Here is a 17,143-nt window from a genome sequence, read left to right on the forward strand (position 1 = left end):
CTCACTGTAGCTGTGCATTAAACCCCCACCCTCCACGGCATTCCACAGGGACACAACCTGTTTTATTCAGTAAACACATTTGTCCCCAATCCAGCTGGGCTTCCCTCCGCAGAGGTGCAGAGACTCCACACAACTGATACTGTTCCTGTAGAGGTGCCTGATTTCCATGGTGTCCTGTAGAACTGTAACCTAGAAATGGAATCTCCTGGACTGACAAAGAGTCCAATACTGATGCCTTAAACATGGAATTGAACCAAGCAGTCAATTAGAGGACTAACCCACATTCTACTCTTGAGTATCTCTCAGAGGAAAAGTGTATGAAAGCCCACAGAAATGGTAGAATCCTGGGGCATATATAGTCATAAAAATATAAATCATGGTCATATTTACCAAGCACCTAGTATGGGCAGGAGACAGTGCTGTGTTGATATCCATGATCTCATTCTGGGATCTCCATGCCCCTCCTTGGTGTTGTCCTTGGACAAGACGGGCAGCTTCTGATCCTCTGTTGTTGATGAGTGATAACAGTTCAATATGTGCCATGGGTTGAACTTTTGAAACGTGTATCTTATTCGCTTGGGAGATATTCAGGTGGCAGTGGTGGTACTACTCTGTAGAGTGGGGAATCAGGGCCCCATGCGGAGTGCTAGTGACTTAGGATCTGAGGACCTTAGAGGGAAAAGGCAACCCTAGCCAGCCTCTCTGCAGTGCCAGGGACCGTAGACACCCAGCTTAGGCTGTCACATCTCTGGATATCTTCACTGAGCAGAAACCCACGCCCTCCAATGACAGCCTAGATGATGACAGCAGTGGAAGATGTTGCTTTCCTCTTGTCCCTCCCTGCTCAGAGCTGCTCAGGGATGCCCCACTTTCTTCCTGATAGAATCTAAACTCCCCTGCCTGGCTCCTGACAACCTGCATCACCTGTCCTCCCCAGTAGCCTTCCTCTGCTACAGTCACCATCACAGGCAGGTTTCCACCTCGGCACCTTTTCTTGGGTTGTCACCTTACCTGGAAAGCTTTTCTCTCTCCCCAAATCCTACACAATCCTCAAGACCTTCTCAGATGCTTGTAGATTGCTCTAGCAAAAAAGGGATCTGGGTCTTCTGGTGCCCAGTCTCAAAATATTTCTATTAGCATGGAACTTATAGGCATTTATTCTAGGAAAGTTGCAAAGATGTGTTAGATAATATGCATAGGTGTATGTGCAGATGTTGTTTTTGGTGAGTATCCACCATATGCCAGGCACGGTGCTGAGCTCTTCAATTACATTATCTGATATTACTCAGTATTCTACCTGCAAAGTAGGTATTCTCATCCCCATTTAAGAGACTGGGAAAATGAGTCTTAGGATAATTAACTCGTCCAAAGTTCTACAGCTAGTAAGACTTTGGCTCCAAAGAACGTGCTCTTTCTACACTGCAAACACTCCCACCTGTGCCTCTGTGCAAAAACTCATTGATCTTGGAGGCAGGAAAGGCATTGTCTAGATCACAGAGAGACTTACAACAGAGGCAGAGAGAAATGTGTTTTATTATGTCACCACCCATGGTCTAATGGCTGGTTTCCCAATTATGAACTGCTGCCTCCCTACGGCAGAGGCCAGAGCTTCAGCCCCTTTTTAGCACGAACAAAACAAGGCCTCTCATATGGGCTGCTGGGCCTGCAACATAAAAACATCAGGGAGCCTAAACAGCATTTTTCCTGCTAACCACCCCCTGAGGAGAGCTGCTTAATAGGCTCTCTATGGGTTGGAAAATAGAGACTCGCTGATAGGAGAGGAGGAGGGGTGTCATTGCTTTTTGGAGTTCTTTAGCGGGAAGGCCTGTTTAAGCCCCCAAATAGCTCAGGAATTATTTTCCCTTCTCTGATTAGCTTTATTAAAAAGCTCAGAGCATTTTCCTTCCATTGGCTGGCCTTGGTAGTGGCGTCCCAAGCAGGCTTGCCATCCATTGATTGTTAGACGTACAGCTCCCAAACCGGCCACAACCACTGAAAGCAGCGGCCATTAACCCCAGCTAACTGAAAGGGTTCACCACCAGGAGACCAATTCTGAAACTGGGTCTTTATGATCAATATATCTTTCTCCATTAGTTTCATTTCCTCTGAAGGAAATGGGTTAGGGCCATTACAGCTGATGGGTATTGACAGGCCTGTCCCTTGCACTCCCTCGACCTCAGGGGGAAGAGACCAGGGAGCCAAGACTTTGGAGATGAGGTTGTTAAACTGAACTGCCCAGGCTCTTTGCAAGCCTATTTTGTCCCTTGCACTCCCTCGACCTCAGGGGGAAGAGACCAGGGGGCCAAGACTTTGGAGATGAGGTTGTTAAACTGAACTGCCCAGGCTCTTTGCAAGCCTATTTTACTGGCCTTGGTGACAAAAAGTAGCTGGAATTCCTTGTGTGAAAGTGATAGGATAAATTATTTTATTATACAGGAAAGAGTGACCAACTCTACCAGGTACTGAAAAGGGTGGCATGAGTTTGAGTAGAATTGGAAGGAGTTTGGACACATGAAAGAACTTTCTGAGCACAAAGACCATTAGATGACCAAGAGACATTGTTGCATCTCCTTCTTCTGATGTCTCTAAGAAGAGGAAAGATTACTTCAAAGGTCCAGGGTGGTCTGATTACAACCTTGTCTGGCCATAAGGAAGAATGAACAGAATGGTCTCAAGATCCTTTGTAGCCAAGAAATCACTGATCATCACTTAACCAGCTTAATTCCCTGAATCCCTATGAGGACTTCAAAACAGTTTACGGATATGATGTGTTTCTTTCTCAACCTCCCTGTGGGCTTGTTCGTCACCTCCTCTTTGATGAAAACCCTAAAACCCTGAATTGGGAAATGACTTCCTTTGGGGAAAGGGCACCTAAAAACTGGTGCCCATGTTCTAGCTCCTGCAAGAACCTGCTAGGGCAACAGTTTTTGGCCATCACCTAATTTTACTTTAGCCAGAAAGGCTTGGCTAAAATACCACTGCTACCCCCTCCTTGGCTTGTGTGGCTCTTAGCTGCCCCTCCAATGCATCCCCCACACCGTGACCATCCATCACTAAAGGTCGGACTAAACCTGTACAGATCTTATTGGCCACTAGTAGCTGAGAAGGTGACCATATCAGGAACTGGAGTCTGAATTAATGGGCAGTGATAGATGAGAGGAGCTGTGGTGTGTGGATTCAGGGAATTAAGCTGGTTGCTCTGTAGGCACCTCCCATCCCTGGCCACTGGAGTGCCTGGAACCATGTGGCTGTATTATATCCATTACCCCATCCTTGTACCCAGCTGCTCTGCACGTGGGAGATGCTCCATTCCTGGGACCAACTGGAACCAACAGGAGAGAAAAAGAAAGCACGCTGATTACAGTGTGGGGCGGAACTGACCCTTCACCAAAGGAAAAGGGTAGAATCCAGGAGGAACAGGTATTAAGCAAAAGTCTGAGAAGCGAGTCAATTATGATGTATAGAAAAAGAAGTAGGGGGACCTTCTCCTTTTTAGGTTAGCAAGGGTTTTTTTGGTTTTTAGTCAGAAAAGCCTTTGTTCATATCTCAACTTGCTCCTGCAGGGAACAGGTTTGGTTTTTCTCACCTTTTTTTGGAAGATAAAAGGGAAGGCCTCTGCTGGTTAAGCCAAGGTGAATGTCAGGGGCACAGGCCTAAGAGAGACAGACAGACACTGAAATTCTCAATATTCCCACTTCTCTCCGCTGCCAAGAAGCCCCAACTTAACCTGGAGGGCACCCCGGCAGTCTGGAGCAGGTCTCCATGATCACACCCGGTGAGAGGCTTGTTGGCCACCTCTCCCTGTGTTTTCAGGGAAGAGCAAGCTGGCAAGCAACCAGCCGAGACGTTTCCCAGGGCTCTGGGCTTCGACACTGGTGGGGGGCTCTTGCTTTGACCTGAGACTCAGAGATCCCAGCTCATCCAAGTCACTTATAGGGTGAAGAGGAGGAGAAAGTTGGTCTGGCTGCTTGCTCAGACCCCTAGACTACAGGATTCAGCAGGTACTTCAGAGGATGAGTGATGATTTTTGCATGGGGGTGAGTTCCACTTTCGAGGGGGAAGGAGTTTAGCAGATTACACGTGGTTGGTAATTAACTAACCGCTTTAGCAACCACTGTGTGCTACAGACCACTCACCCCCAGCCCATTGATTGAGTCACTATGTTTTTTATGTTCAGACCCTATTTCCAAGGTGTAGGTCATTTGGAAGCTCTCACACCTGAGAGCTCCCATTCAGTGAAGTCCTGGATCTTGCACCCACGCTGCTCCAGGGCTTTGATTATGGCTCCACTGCCCAGACCCTCACTTCACACAGCTTTGTGTGAGGCGACCTCACCCATATGCCATTGCCTATTACCTCCCTAGACATCATTTACTGCTCAGCTTAAATTGTAGCAGGTAAGGCCGCATCTGAGGTGTGAAGACTTCTGCATTAACCCCCCAGTGTGGCTGGTGCACTGCGGGGAAGTGATGACCTTTCACTAAGCCATGAAGGCTGCGTATCTTCCGTGGTTAAAGGGATAAGCGAAAGTCATGGGGCGGAAGAGCTGCTGTGCAGACTCAGGTGGAGAGAGAAGCATCCGTGAGTAAAGAGATGTCGCCATCTGCCTGTCCTATTCTGCTATGGATGTAGAAGCAGTTGTCAATTAGGAGAAGAAGCGTAGGTGATATAAAATAGGATATAGTGATAGGACATTTTTAATTGGCCCTGGCACGCATTTGCACAGCCGTATGTTACCTACCTGTGGACTCGATTGTGCTTCCATCCCCTCCCGCCAGCCCCTTCACTGCAGCAATCCTCCTGACAGCAGTCCAGGGTCAGACTCAACTTGTGCATATAGAAGAGCCCAGATTCCTAATAATCTCTGATAATAACTATTTTAAAACAAATTAGGAGATATCCCTTTCTCCCACAGCTTTACTACTTGACAGATGTTAAGAGCATGGTTCAAAGCCCCAGCTCCCGTAGGCTTTTTCTGTATTTTAAGGGAATGCTATTGGTTAACTAATTGGGGTGGGGGGTGACAACAGAGGCAAATTGACTTTCCCCAAACCACACAGCACAGAAGGACTGAGAATGAGGTTTACAAAGCTCAAGTCTCACGGAAGAGGAGAAGCTTCCAGGTGTGCCATGGTGGGGAGGAAGGTCACCGTACTGTGAACACAGGGACCATGGAGTAGGAATCTTGACTGGGGTCGGGAGCAACTGCGTTATAATCTGGGGGGCCTTCACGTAGTGCGTGAAGAGTGAAACAATGTCTTGATCCCTACATACTTGTTTTATGTGGACCTTAGGTGCTGAGTAAATGGCTATTGACTTGCTTTACTGGCTGTGCGACCTTGAGCCTTGGTTTCCTCATCTGTAAAAGGGTAAAAATGACTGCTAGGAGGGAAGCCTTTACAGCTCGTTTGCTATATGGGATCATTGCCACACATCCCACCAGGGAGAGATTCTTACCTCTGCAGATCCCAAGTGCCTGCAGTCCCACTGCCGTGTTTCTTCACTGAGAAAATATGGGAAACAGGGCCAGCCTGTGGCTCACTTGGGAGAATGTGGCACTGATAACACCAAGGCCAAGGATTTGGATCCCGATAGAGGAATAGCTGGTTGGCTCACTTGGGAGAGCATGGTGCTGAAACCACCAAGTCAAGGGTTAAGATCCCCTTACTGGTCATCTTTTTAAAAAAAAAAAAAAAGAGAGAGAGAGAGTGGGCCAACCCCGTTGCTCACTCGGGAGAGTACAGCCACTCCCGCCGCAGGTTCGGATCCTATATGGGAATGGCCGGTGTGCTCACTGGCTGAGCGCGGTGCAGGCGACACCAAGCCAAGGGTTGCGTTCCCCTTACTGGTCACAAAAAATAAAAGAAAAGAAAAAAAAAAAGAGAGAGAGAAAAGAAAATACGGGAAACAGACAAGGGAAAAGGCTTTATGGCTCCATTTGGTGACCAGATACAGACACAATGTCCATCCACCCCCACAACCAGGAAATGTCCAGGCAAGAGAGCCGTTCTGTGGAGAAGCAGCAGAAATACCATGTCTCCATGTCTGTGAGGGCTACCCAGAGGCTATAAAACCCCAAACACTTGGATTAGGATGTTGAGTCCAGCAGTTTTGGGTACTGAATCATGTATTTAAAAGACAAAGTTAAATATCTGACCCACCCAAGATTGATGTCTACTCCATGTACTTCTTTCACTGATTCGTGGACTTTCAGTCACAGCCTCCAAAACCAACCCCAGAATGACACAACCACAGAGATGATTTGACAGCTGACCTGTCAGGGCAGAGCTGCCAGGTGCAGGTAGGCTCCTAGCAGTGCCGGCTTCATAGTTTGTCATGCAGGTTTAACATCTGTTAAGTGCCTGGTGCACAAAGGACTGTAATCATTACTGATGTCCTCAACCTTATTTGTCTCCTACTGGAGAAACAAACAGATGGAAAGCCGCTTGGTTGCTCTCTATTCTGAGATGACTGTCAGCCTTGGGCACTCTGTTGAGCTGCCTCAGACCATCCTATGAAAATGTTCAGCACTGAGCAGGCAGTTCTTCATAGAGCACAATAAAAGCCTCTGATATTTCTACCTAAGGCCACTTTACAAAAAAAGCATTGTTTTAAAATACTCTCTAAAAGAATCTCACAATTTTCCTTCATGGCACTAATGGCCTCTTTGGCTGGACTCTCCAACCAGGAAAAATAAGATTTGAGTTTTACCAAAGTTTTCCTTATTCCCCAGTCTAGCACAGGTCGTGAAACTGATTTTGAGAGAATAGAATTGGGCATCTGATTAATTAGGTCACCTTTAATTGAATTCAAAGTGTTGGTGTGCAAAATTTAACACTGGTATCCTGAAGGTTGAGAACATGTTTTAAAATCCTATAGTTAGTAATAATGTTTTCCAAAATTTGAGATTGTCTTGGCTACATGAAGGAGAGATATAATTTAATTTTGGTTGCATAGAGAGTTTCATCCACTTGGAGGATTTACGTACTTGGCTTGGTGTCTTCTCTTTTCCTACACAAACAGGTCCTCGGCCACAGAGACCCAACGCCTAGAGCAGTTGGGTACCTGAGGCTGTAATCATGTGTCTACCATCAACCCAAAGCCATGGCAATTGGAACCTTAACAAATTAACTAAATCAAGGTCTTCCTATTTTGAGGGAATGTATTTCCATTTCCATTGGTATATATATATATATTTACTGCAGGTGTTAGATATTTGAGTTTTGTCAAGTGGTAATAAACTAGGGGAAGAACTCTCTTCTGAAGGCATGTGGGAAATGAGTCACTCTAGAGAACCCGGGAGTCTGAGCTAACCTATCCACATGAGTCAGGGATGTCTTGAGTACTTATTGACTTCAGTATTGAGTGAGATGGGAGCAGAAGGTCTTCCTTGGATAGAAAATAAGAACTCAATGGGTGGCCCAAAAGAAATGTCTGGATTACAAACAGAAAGAGACAAGGAGTCATAGCCAAGCTAACAAAGAAAGCTTTAGGAACACGGCACCTAACAAGCCCTGTCATGTCTGTTAATGATACTTGGTCTAGAGATTAACCTGGAACAATAACTAAACTCATTGTTCACTACCACCGCTGCCCAAACTTGTTTCTCCTCCTGCATTCTCACTCAGAGGGTGTCTCCACCAGTCACATCGACATTCAAGCTACAGTACCAAGTTGGTCTCTAAGCTCCATTCAATCAACAATCCAGACATGCTTCCCAACATCCCCATTATCACTGCTTTAGTGTAGCCTCAGTGTGCCCTTCTGATCACCTGTCAAGGCCTTCTAAATAGTGTCCCAGCATACAGCTTCATCCCCCCTAAAGCAAATTTGATCATGCCTCTCTGGCTTAATCAGCTCCAAGCTCTCCACAATGGCATATAAGACCTTTGTGAGCTGCCCCCTGCCTACCTGTATTAGTCTGTTTTCATTGCTTATAACAAAATACAAAATGGGTAATTTATAAAGAAAATGAAATTTATCGCTTACAGTTTCTGAGGCTGGGAAGTCCAAAGTCCATCTGGTGGTGGCAACAGTGACTCAGGGGTCTCACACTGCAAGATGGTGGAAGCAGAGAGAGAGAAAGACAGACTCTCCTCTTCTTTTAAAGCCCTCAGAACCACACCCCTGACCACCAGTTTTAATCCATCCACTACAGCAGGTCCTACAACCCAATCACCTCTTCAAGGCTCCACCTTCAAATTACTATAATAGGATTTCCCACCCTCTTAACAGTCACAGTAGGGGCTAAGTTTCTAATACATAAAACTTGGGGGACACAATTCAAGCTTCAACGAGTTTTGGGAGGACATAACTCAATCCACTACACTACTCTTCAGCTTTATCTTTACACTATCCCAGTTTTCCAGCTTTGGCTCTAACGTTACCAAACGCCCATCTCCCTGCACCTACAGTGCTGTCTCTCGCCCCTTCACACCTCTGCCCATGCCGTTCTCTCTCCTTCAAGTGCCCTTCCCCCTGCCCCTCTTCATCTAGCCAGCTCTTACTCAGCTTTTGAGATCCAGATCATACATCATTTCTTCCAAGACAGATTCCCAAACTTTCTCAGTTCACAACCTTAACGTATCAGTCATTTTTACATAGAGCCTGTGGACCAACATAACTACCTAACAGTTCTGTTTATTTAGTTAGTTAGATCCAAACACCTTAATATGAATTTATGTCCTAACAACTTAGGAGCCATTTGAGAAAATAATACACATAACTTGAAAGAAAAATAACTTTTTTATTTCATTCTTAAATAACCTCAACTACTTACTAATGGGGCGTGTGTGTTGGGCACAACACAACTGCTCAAGACTAGGAATCAGATTGGACACCACCCCTCCCATTTCCTGTTCCACATTGATTTTTGTGAGTACTTGCTTTTTATTATGGCAGCTGCCAAAACGCCAGCTTCATGAAGACATGAGTCAAAAGGAATGCAGCACAAGCAAATACTGGAACTGTCACTATCTTGAGCTAGTAGCTTATGCAGTATCCAACAGGTGATGAGGACTGCTATGTCTCCCTCAAAAAATGTAAAATATCTGGTGGCACCTCTTTGGAGTTTGCTGTGGTGTCCTGACCTAGGGCAGCTTGATGTACAATTTGAGAACCTCAAGCCTAGAAACGCCCCCTACTGAGATAGATCCCCTATTTCGAGCCCCCTTGTAGTGGCCCTTAACATATTGCCTTGTAAGAAGCTGCTAGTGCCTCTTTCTTGCTCTAAGGCTGTGAGCTCTCTAAGGACAAGGACTGTGCTTTCCTCCTCTTCGTACACCCAGTGATAATGTGGGGCCTGGTTGGTGTTCAGCCGAGAGGAAGACACTGTAAAACCCAAGGGGCTGCAGAGGGGTCACCCAGGATGACAATGACACAGGGAATTCCAGTCAAGCTCCAAAGCTATGGTTCTGAGAGGGAATGCAAATCCTCTGGACCTGGGAGCGGGAGCCGCCTGAATCTGCTCAGTCAGGCCTGAGTCAGCCAAGGGATCAGAGGCCATTGTCTCTGACAGGCACCGAGCCGTCAGAACAGCTACGCTCAACAAAATCTGAGTTTTGTTTTTGGTTTTCATTTGGTTTCCTGGTAATAGGTCCTTCAGAGGAGAAGGAAAAACTAGGATGGAAGGAGGAAAAAGGGAGAGGGAGGGAGGGAGAAAGGGAGGAGAGCTGTTTTGTTGCGGGTAAACTAGGAGAAAGATTTTTCCTTTCCAAACCTCCTTCAAAGGCATCAGGGGATCCCTGTGTCCCTGGGGCTAGAACAACCTCGAATCCCAAAATCAGTGAAGCTGAGGGTGGCAGATGGCAGGAGGAGCCGCAGCCAGAGCGTAGCAAGACCCTCGGTGGGTGCCTCTGGTTCCTGCCCCGCGGGCTAATGTCCTCACATCTGCTGGCTGGAGTTTCTGATGAGCCGTTGTTTTTATCTTATTTGTGCTGTTTTTCCCTGTCCTTCCTAGGCATGACAGTTTGCATCCACTTTTTTTTTTTTTATTCTACTACAAATGAACCCTAGACATAATTGGGAAGGTTAGGACCAGGATTAGAAATCAAACTTATGTTCACACGTGACAGAACTTCAACAGTTCACACATACCACTAATTCTAACCAAGCAGGTCCCACGTTAGTCATTCATTGCTATAATTCATTGCTGTAATACAATGGCTGGGCAACTGCATTTTAGTTTAAAGAGATACTCCCCCCTTATCTGCTCAAGGTCTCAGGTAGTCTTAGAAATAAACCCTCTGCCAACTTCTGAGTCATTCTGAAGGTAGCAGACGTTCAGGCTCCGTTGGGTTTAGGGTCCACCCCACACACTCCCACTTGCCTTTGGCACTGGCTGCATTGAGTGGACCATGGAGGTGGGTGCGCTATGGCAACAGTCTTTCCTCAGCACAGTGGAGAAGGGGAGAGTTGTTCTCTTCCTGCCCGTGTTCAGTTTGATCTGTGGGCAGAGTTCTGGGAACAAACTCAACCCAAATCATTGCAAGCCTGGAAGCAGGGTTTGCCTGGAGCAAACCTGAAACTGTAGGGAGGTCTCCAACAACCAGGTCTCCAACAACCCTAGGGAAGATGTGGTTTTAATCCTCTGCACCCTCCTGCCTAGAGAGTTGTACTCCCCTGTTTCAGATAGGTAACTTCTCCCTAGAAACTTACCAAAAAAAAAAATTTAAAGCACATTATTGCCAGAAAGTTCTTTCTGGTAGCTAACTTGAGCACTTCAAGTTAACTACAGCACGGCTGTAGCCAAAGCTTATTTTATTTTGGGTAACCCCACTGAAGAAGGGCCATCAGATACAATGACCTTCCACAAAATCGAGGACCTCTCAAACTTGTGTTCTTCAGAAAGAAGAATTTGGATTTTCTTAACTTTTCATCATAGCCTTATCACTCAAACCTTTAATTATCTTTCTCAATTCTTTTTCTTTGAACCCTCTCCAAAACTTGTATTGTAAGTTAGAGACCATAACTTAATTAGATCTTTCATTTCCAGAGGATATTCCTAGTGCTTCAGAAGAAATAAATTAAATTTGTCAGATATATTTCACTGGGGGAAGGGAATAGAAAAAAGAAATCGAATCCTTTATATAAATAGCACATTGTCTGTATCACAAACGAGTTTTCCTTTTTTCAACTGTGTTTGAAACAATGGGTCCTTTTTTGGTGACTTTAATCCCTCAGAGACTCTAATCTCCAAAAGATCATGATTTGCGTTTCTTTGTGAGCACGTGGCTTTAGTACTAAAAAAAAAAAAAAAAGCAAGCTGTGTGGCCTCTGATTCTCTAGTAAGCAGTAAGCAAACAGACAGGGCTGCAAACCGGCAGCGATGGAGCACCTTGTCAAGGCATGGGAATGAGTGTGTAGGTTTCCATGCTTCTAGCCTTTTCTGTACCAGCTTCTGCGGTGAGGGAATCAGACAGGTCTATGTTGTTTCTGCATAACTTCACCTTTCTGTAAGTTGGCTTGTCTTTTACAGAGTTGTTCTAAGTAGCTGTGCAATTTATTTATCCTGATCATTTGGCATCTGCTCGGATTTTCCTGGGGAAAAGGAAGGTCGTTGGCAAATCTTCCAACTGTGGAGCAGAGCGACAGAGCCTGGCCTCCACTCAGCCATCATCTTAGCCAGGCTGCTCTGAGAAAGTTTCTTCACTTCTTTCCACCTGAGATTTCCCTTGTGTGAAATGAAGAAGTTGGGCTCACAGATCATCTCTGAGGTCCCTTCCAGTCTGACCCTGCAATTCTTACAGCATCAGTCCTTCTAATTGCTCCATGATGGGGTAGGACAGGGAAGGAGAAGGTGGGCTTAGCAGCCAATTGGAGAAAAAATGCTTGGAAAGAATGTCAGTTTAATGTGGATTTTCTACCTTCTCATCTCCTTCCAAGGACCCTGGATCAGTGTAGTACAAAGAGACAGGAATGATCATTTATTGATCACCTACAATGTGTCAGGGACTATCCAATGCTCCTTTGTATGCTAGCTACCTTACTTAATATTTACCTCTTACTAGACAGTAGATATGCTATGTCTTCTGCCTCCACATCCATCCACTCCCACCAACCCTTACCCAGATGCGTCTACATCCTCTAAGTGTCACTTGAAATGTCACTTCCGGGGGCCGGCCCTGTGGCTCACTTGGGAGAGTGCGGTGCTGATAACACCAAGGCCAAGGGTTCGGATCCCACATAGGGATGGCCGGTTTGCTCACTGGGTGAGCATGGTGCTGACAACACCAAGTCAAGGGTTAAGATCCCCTTACTGGTCATCTTTTTAAAAAAAAAAAAAAAAAAAAAAAAGAAATGTCACTTCCTCAATGCAGCCTTCCCTGACCCTCAGGCCAAATTAGATCTCCCCGTCTCATGTTCTTAAGGTTCCCTGTGTTTTCTCTCCATTGTAACTACCACCGATGTAATTAAATGATTAGCCATACAATTAGTGTTTTCTTGCTGACTCAACTGAAAACTTCACAAGGGAAGGGACCATCTTAAGTCGTGTTCATTGCTGTTTTCCTAAAGCTTAGCACAGTGATGACAAAATAGTTGAGATTCAGTTGATATTTATTGCATAAAGGTAAGCACGAATGCATGAATCGATGAAAGGATGGATGAATGGTAAAGCTCAATAGGAACCCCAAACTATCGGGTTGTTGGAGACCTGCCTACAGTTTCAGAAGAGCTCTAGTTGTGAGCTTGTGCACAAGGGCGTCACTGCTACAACCATCCTGTGAATACTGACCCACGATTAGTAGGGCTTGGGGTTGTTTCTCCAGAAGTGGGAACGATAGCTGCATTGCTCTAGCCATTCTCTTTTACCCAGTGCTCCTTGTCCCCAAAGAGGTCTTTAAATTGTTGGACATGATGGCTACAGCCTGGGGCTGGTGGTGGTGGTGGCTGGAGGATGGTGGAGGGAGGCAGTGAATTGAACCAAACCCACTCTCCTTGAATGCATTTGGCACCATTCTTAACACTTTTAATCCATTCTGCCAAGAAGCTGCAAACAAGACTCTGCTCTGTAGGGGATCTGGGTCGGTGAGAATGAGTGGGTGAAGACCTTTAGGGAAACAAATATAAAACTATAATGTGGAAACTGTTGAAAATAGACTGCATGGGCAGCCAGGTCGCATGCAAATCTAGTGCTGACTACATGGACATTAGTTATAAGTCCTAACTTCCATATGCCTTGATGTGACCCTTGGAGGGAAACCTATGGCGATGGATCCCCCACACCACAGAGGAGTGAGTAGAATGCGGGCTTTGATGTTGCCTTCTTCATGCTCAACTCCTGCCACTGCTCCGAGAAGAGCTGAGATCAGGAGCCTAAAAATACTAACAAGAAATTTGATTTCTTCTTCCAGACAAAAAGCCCTGGCATCCACAGGAGGAAGAAGTGTTCAGGCAGCATGTGACTGGTTGGTATGAAATAAATAAATTGAGAAAATAGCATGTAATTAAGTCTGAGTGGATGTGGATGAGCGGGGATATGCAGTCTTTCTCTAATGGACCCTTCCAGGGGGAGATGGGCCCAAAGACCATGTGACAGGCCCATTTATCAAGTCAATGGCCTTCTCTGCCCTGGTCCCCAGGCATGCTTCTCCTTGGAGCTGTTTAAGGAGATTCAGAGTATTTCCAAAGTAGAGCCCCTCTCATGATATCTAACCCCCTCCAGTCACATAAAGATTCACTTTCAGTGTGTGGATGTTGGGTGGATCAATTTAGCAAAATCCTACTTACTTCCCAGTACCCAGAGTAGATCCCACAAGGCAGCCTTCCAGAACGTCCCTAATCTTTGGAAGCATGTGGTTTAATCACAGACTGACCCAAGGGACAGTATGGGTCGGAACCGTACTAGTGGATTGGGAAAGGATTTGGAGTTTATCCGAGAATGCTTCCTGGAGAGCAGCTTTGGGATGTTTTTAGGGAGTTGTGAGATGCGGGGGCAGTATGACAAGGAGAACAGAAGCTGATGTGTCTGAGAGTCGCTCATGAAGTGAGCTTCGAGGGGTAGAGTTTTAAAGCACAGATGAGAAGCCTTCCCCGGGCGTGCGCAGGGTGCAGAGTGCATGGAGCGGGGGTCTGTCTCTTTCAGCTGTTCCTTCCCTTCCGTTATTCTCAAGCAGGCCTGCATGGCTCTCTTCTCTCCTACAGGTTATTCTCACACGTCGGTGACCCCTTCCTGGATGACCCCCTGCCCCGGGAGTATGTCCTCTACCTCCGTCCCACCGGCCCCTTAGCACAGAAGCTTTCTGACTTTTGGCAGCAGTCAAAGCAGATCTGCGGGAAGAACAAGGCCCACAACATCTTCCCCCACATCACCCTCTGCCAGTTCTTTATGGTGAGCTGCAGTCCCCCCACCCCCAGGGAGCCTGGCTCCCGGTGTCTCAGTCAGCCCCCGTGACCTGGGGTAACAGTGGGAGCCACTCAGAAAGATTGGAGTCATAATCATGGGCTCCAAGAGCTGGAGGGACATGCAAGGGCTCAGTGTGGTCCATGGCGAGGGTCTCACCCCAACTCCTCTTTCCCTGCATCTGCTGAGGCCCAGGAACTCCCCAGGTTTAGTTTAGCATCGTGATGACCGTGTGCTCCTTGGGACCCCGGGGACAGCCTGACCTGCAAGTGCCACGCTGCTATGGTGGCAGAATAGAGTCACTGATCTAGTGTCGCTCTTGTCGATTGCCTACCCTCTCCTCACTTCTGTCGAGGTAAGAGCAGAAACCCAGAAAGCACAGAGAATAGTGAGTGTGGTCCATAGACAGGAAAAACTGTTTCAGCCTTGCAGACACTGTCCGCAGGCTTTTTTCACTAGACCTTTCTAGAGAAAGCAAAGATAACTTTTACCTGCCAGAGTTACATAGTCCGGCTGTCAGAAAGCTTATTTAAATGGATTAAATGACTACATGAAATCCTCTTCGTTATAATAAACACAAATGCATTTCACCTACTTTAGCTCTCTGTGGTAAAGGAGAAGAGTCGATTTATCCCCATAGATTTAAGACAAAGCAGAATGGTAACATTTTAAGACAGTTTTTTAAAAAATATTTTTGCTGTTTTTTCTAGATGTATTCTCTGTCTCGCTCTCTTTTAGGTGAAAATATGTTGCTAACACCTTCTCGCTTACCATTCAATCTGAAAATTAACGTGATTATCATTTCCTCTTAGTCATCCCAGGATCTTTCTCAAAAGGTTTAGAGACACTCGCTCCTCCTTCCAGTGCTCTGAGAAGTGGGAAGGAGCGTGTCACAGGCCTCCCTGGGCCTCGTTCTTCCCGGCTGTCATGGGGTGGAAGTAGAGCTTCTGATCACCTAAGAGGAATAGAGAACAGTAGAAAACACACAATTTATCCTGGGCTGTGGTGCTGTCTCCTGTCACGGTCCCCCATTCCTTTGTGTGTGTTATGTGAGCAAGAACTTTCATTTTTGCTAATTGATAAATAAAAAATTATATATAGTTATGATATACAACATGATGTTTTGATACATGTATACATCGTGTCATGGCCAATTGAGCTAATGAACATATTCATTACCTCTCATGCTTATTTATTTGTGGTGAGAACACTTAAAATCTATTCTCAGCAATTTTTAGGTACACGGTGCGTTGCTACGCACTATAGTCACCGTGCTATACAACAGCTCTCTTGAACTTATTTCTCCTGTCTCACTAAAATTGTGTGTCCTTTGACCAACATCGCCCCCCCAACCCCCATTACCCCATCACCCCTTTGCATCCCTGCTCTCTGCTGGACCAGTCCTACTGCATTTTGGCTGGGTTCAAAGGGGCCACTTCAGAGCAAGGGAAGACGGGAAGAGGTTGTGTATTTTCCAGTTTAATGTACCAGTTGGATAATCTATGTCGGGATAATTGGGAGTCTGCAGTTCCTCTCGCTCTGCACAGACAGGAGTGATGGTTAAGTAATTGCATTATCAGCCTCCAGCCTCTGGGGAGAGGCTGCCAAATGTTAGGTAGCAGCAGACCTCTGTGTCCCCTGGGCTTTGAATGCAGCCTGCTGTTTTCCCTTGCCAGTGCGAGGACAGCAAGGTGGATGCCTTGGGGGAAGCCCTGCAGACAACTGTCAGTCGCTGGAAATGTAAGTTTTCAGCCCCGCTGCCCCTGGAGCTCTATACCTCCTCCAACTTCATTGGCCTCTTCGTGAAGGAAGACAGTGCGGAGGTCCTCAAGAAGTTTGCTGCTGACTTTGCTGCAGAGGCTGCATCCAAAACTGGTGAGCAAATGCACCTGCCAGGCCAGCCCCAGGCCCTGCTAGTTAAAGGGTTGGGAAGGAAAGGGATAGGAGGGGATTGTGGAGGAGCAGGATGGAGTCGGGAGGTGGAGAGCCCTGCAGGAATGAGCTCACATGACAAAGAACACAGCCATTCCCTGCAGCACCCCACACCTCTTTGCTCCCTTGTGAAAATAGAGAACGACTTCTCTGCTAACCTTCTGGAGAGACTGTCCAAGGCTTACTCCCTAACACCCAAGTTGCAGGTACACAGATGACTGTTCCATAGGGAACTGAACATGTGTTCCTTTGTAGCAACACTATCTCCTTCCTGTTCAGAACTAAGGAAACTTCCTTTCTTCTCCTTGAGGTCCCTTCCTTGCAAGAGATTATCTGGGTCTCACAGTTCACTTCGAGGGGACCCAGAGCTTTTCTCAAGGTGTAGCATAGGACAAAGAGTAGAGTAGAGCCACTTCAGATTATATCATAATAAAATCCACTAAGCCCTCACCCATCAATTTGCTGAGACCCATTAGACAGGCCCCTAAGCCTCAAAAGTCTGTCCAAAAATGTAACCCCTTCAAGATGCCCCTGCTTTTTTCATGGTAGCTCTTAGTTCAAGCCAACTGATATTTCCTGTCAGAGGAATAAGCTTAAAGCAGTGCTCAGAGGGAGGGGACAAGAGGGACAAGCTTGCAAATCTCTCCTGTGTGACTACAGGTGCAGGCAGGCTCACTGAGACCTTTATGCAGTGGGTCAGGGAGAAATCCAAGGGGAAAAAGCCTCTGCTGGCTGCTTGCAGAAGGAGGTCACAATAAGCAGGTATCTGTCAGGCACCCACTATGGTTCATCCGCGAGGAGTGCGACAGAGAAGGGAATAAGAAGCGCTTTCTTTTTTTTTTTTTTTTTTTTTTTTTTTTTTTTTTTTCC

The 17,143-nt window shown here is 46.3% G+C and overlaps 1 protein-coding gene across 1 annotated transcript in view; it reads left to right on the forward strand.

Moving 5' to 3' along the window:
* LOC103598567 (ubiquitin-associated and SH3 domain-containing protein B) overlaps positions 1-17,143 on the forward strand; it is a 111,453-nt gene that overhangs the window by 90,629 nt on the left and 3,681 nt on the right. The window contains exons 2-4 of the mRNA XM_008582572.1: positions 13,353-13,406; positions 14,143-14,329; positions 16,018-16,216. Of these exons, the coding sequence (XP_008580794.1) occupies positions 13,353-13,406; positions 14,143-14,329; positions 16,018-16,216 (440 nt within the window). The remainder of the gene's footprint in view (positions 1-13,352; positions 13,407-14,142; positions 14,330-16,017; positions 16,217-17,143) is intronic.

Source organism: Galeopterus variegatus, unplaced genomic scaffold (assembly GCF_000696425.1).
Source record: "Galeopterus variegatus unplaced genomic scaffold, G_variegatus-3.0.2 Scaffold2671, whole genome shotgun sequence".
Lineage (NCBI taxonomy): Eukaryota > Metazoa > Chordata > Mammalia > Dermoptera > Cynocephalidae > Galeopterus > Galeopterus variegatus.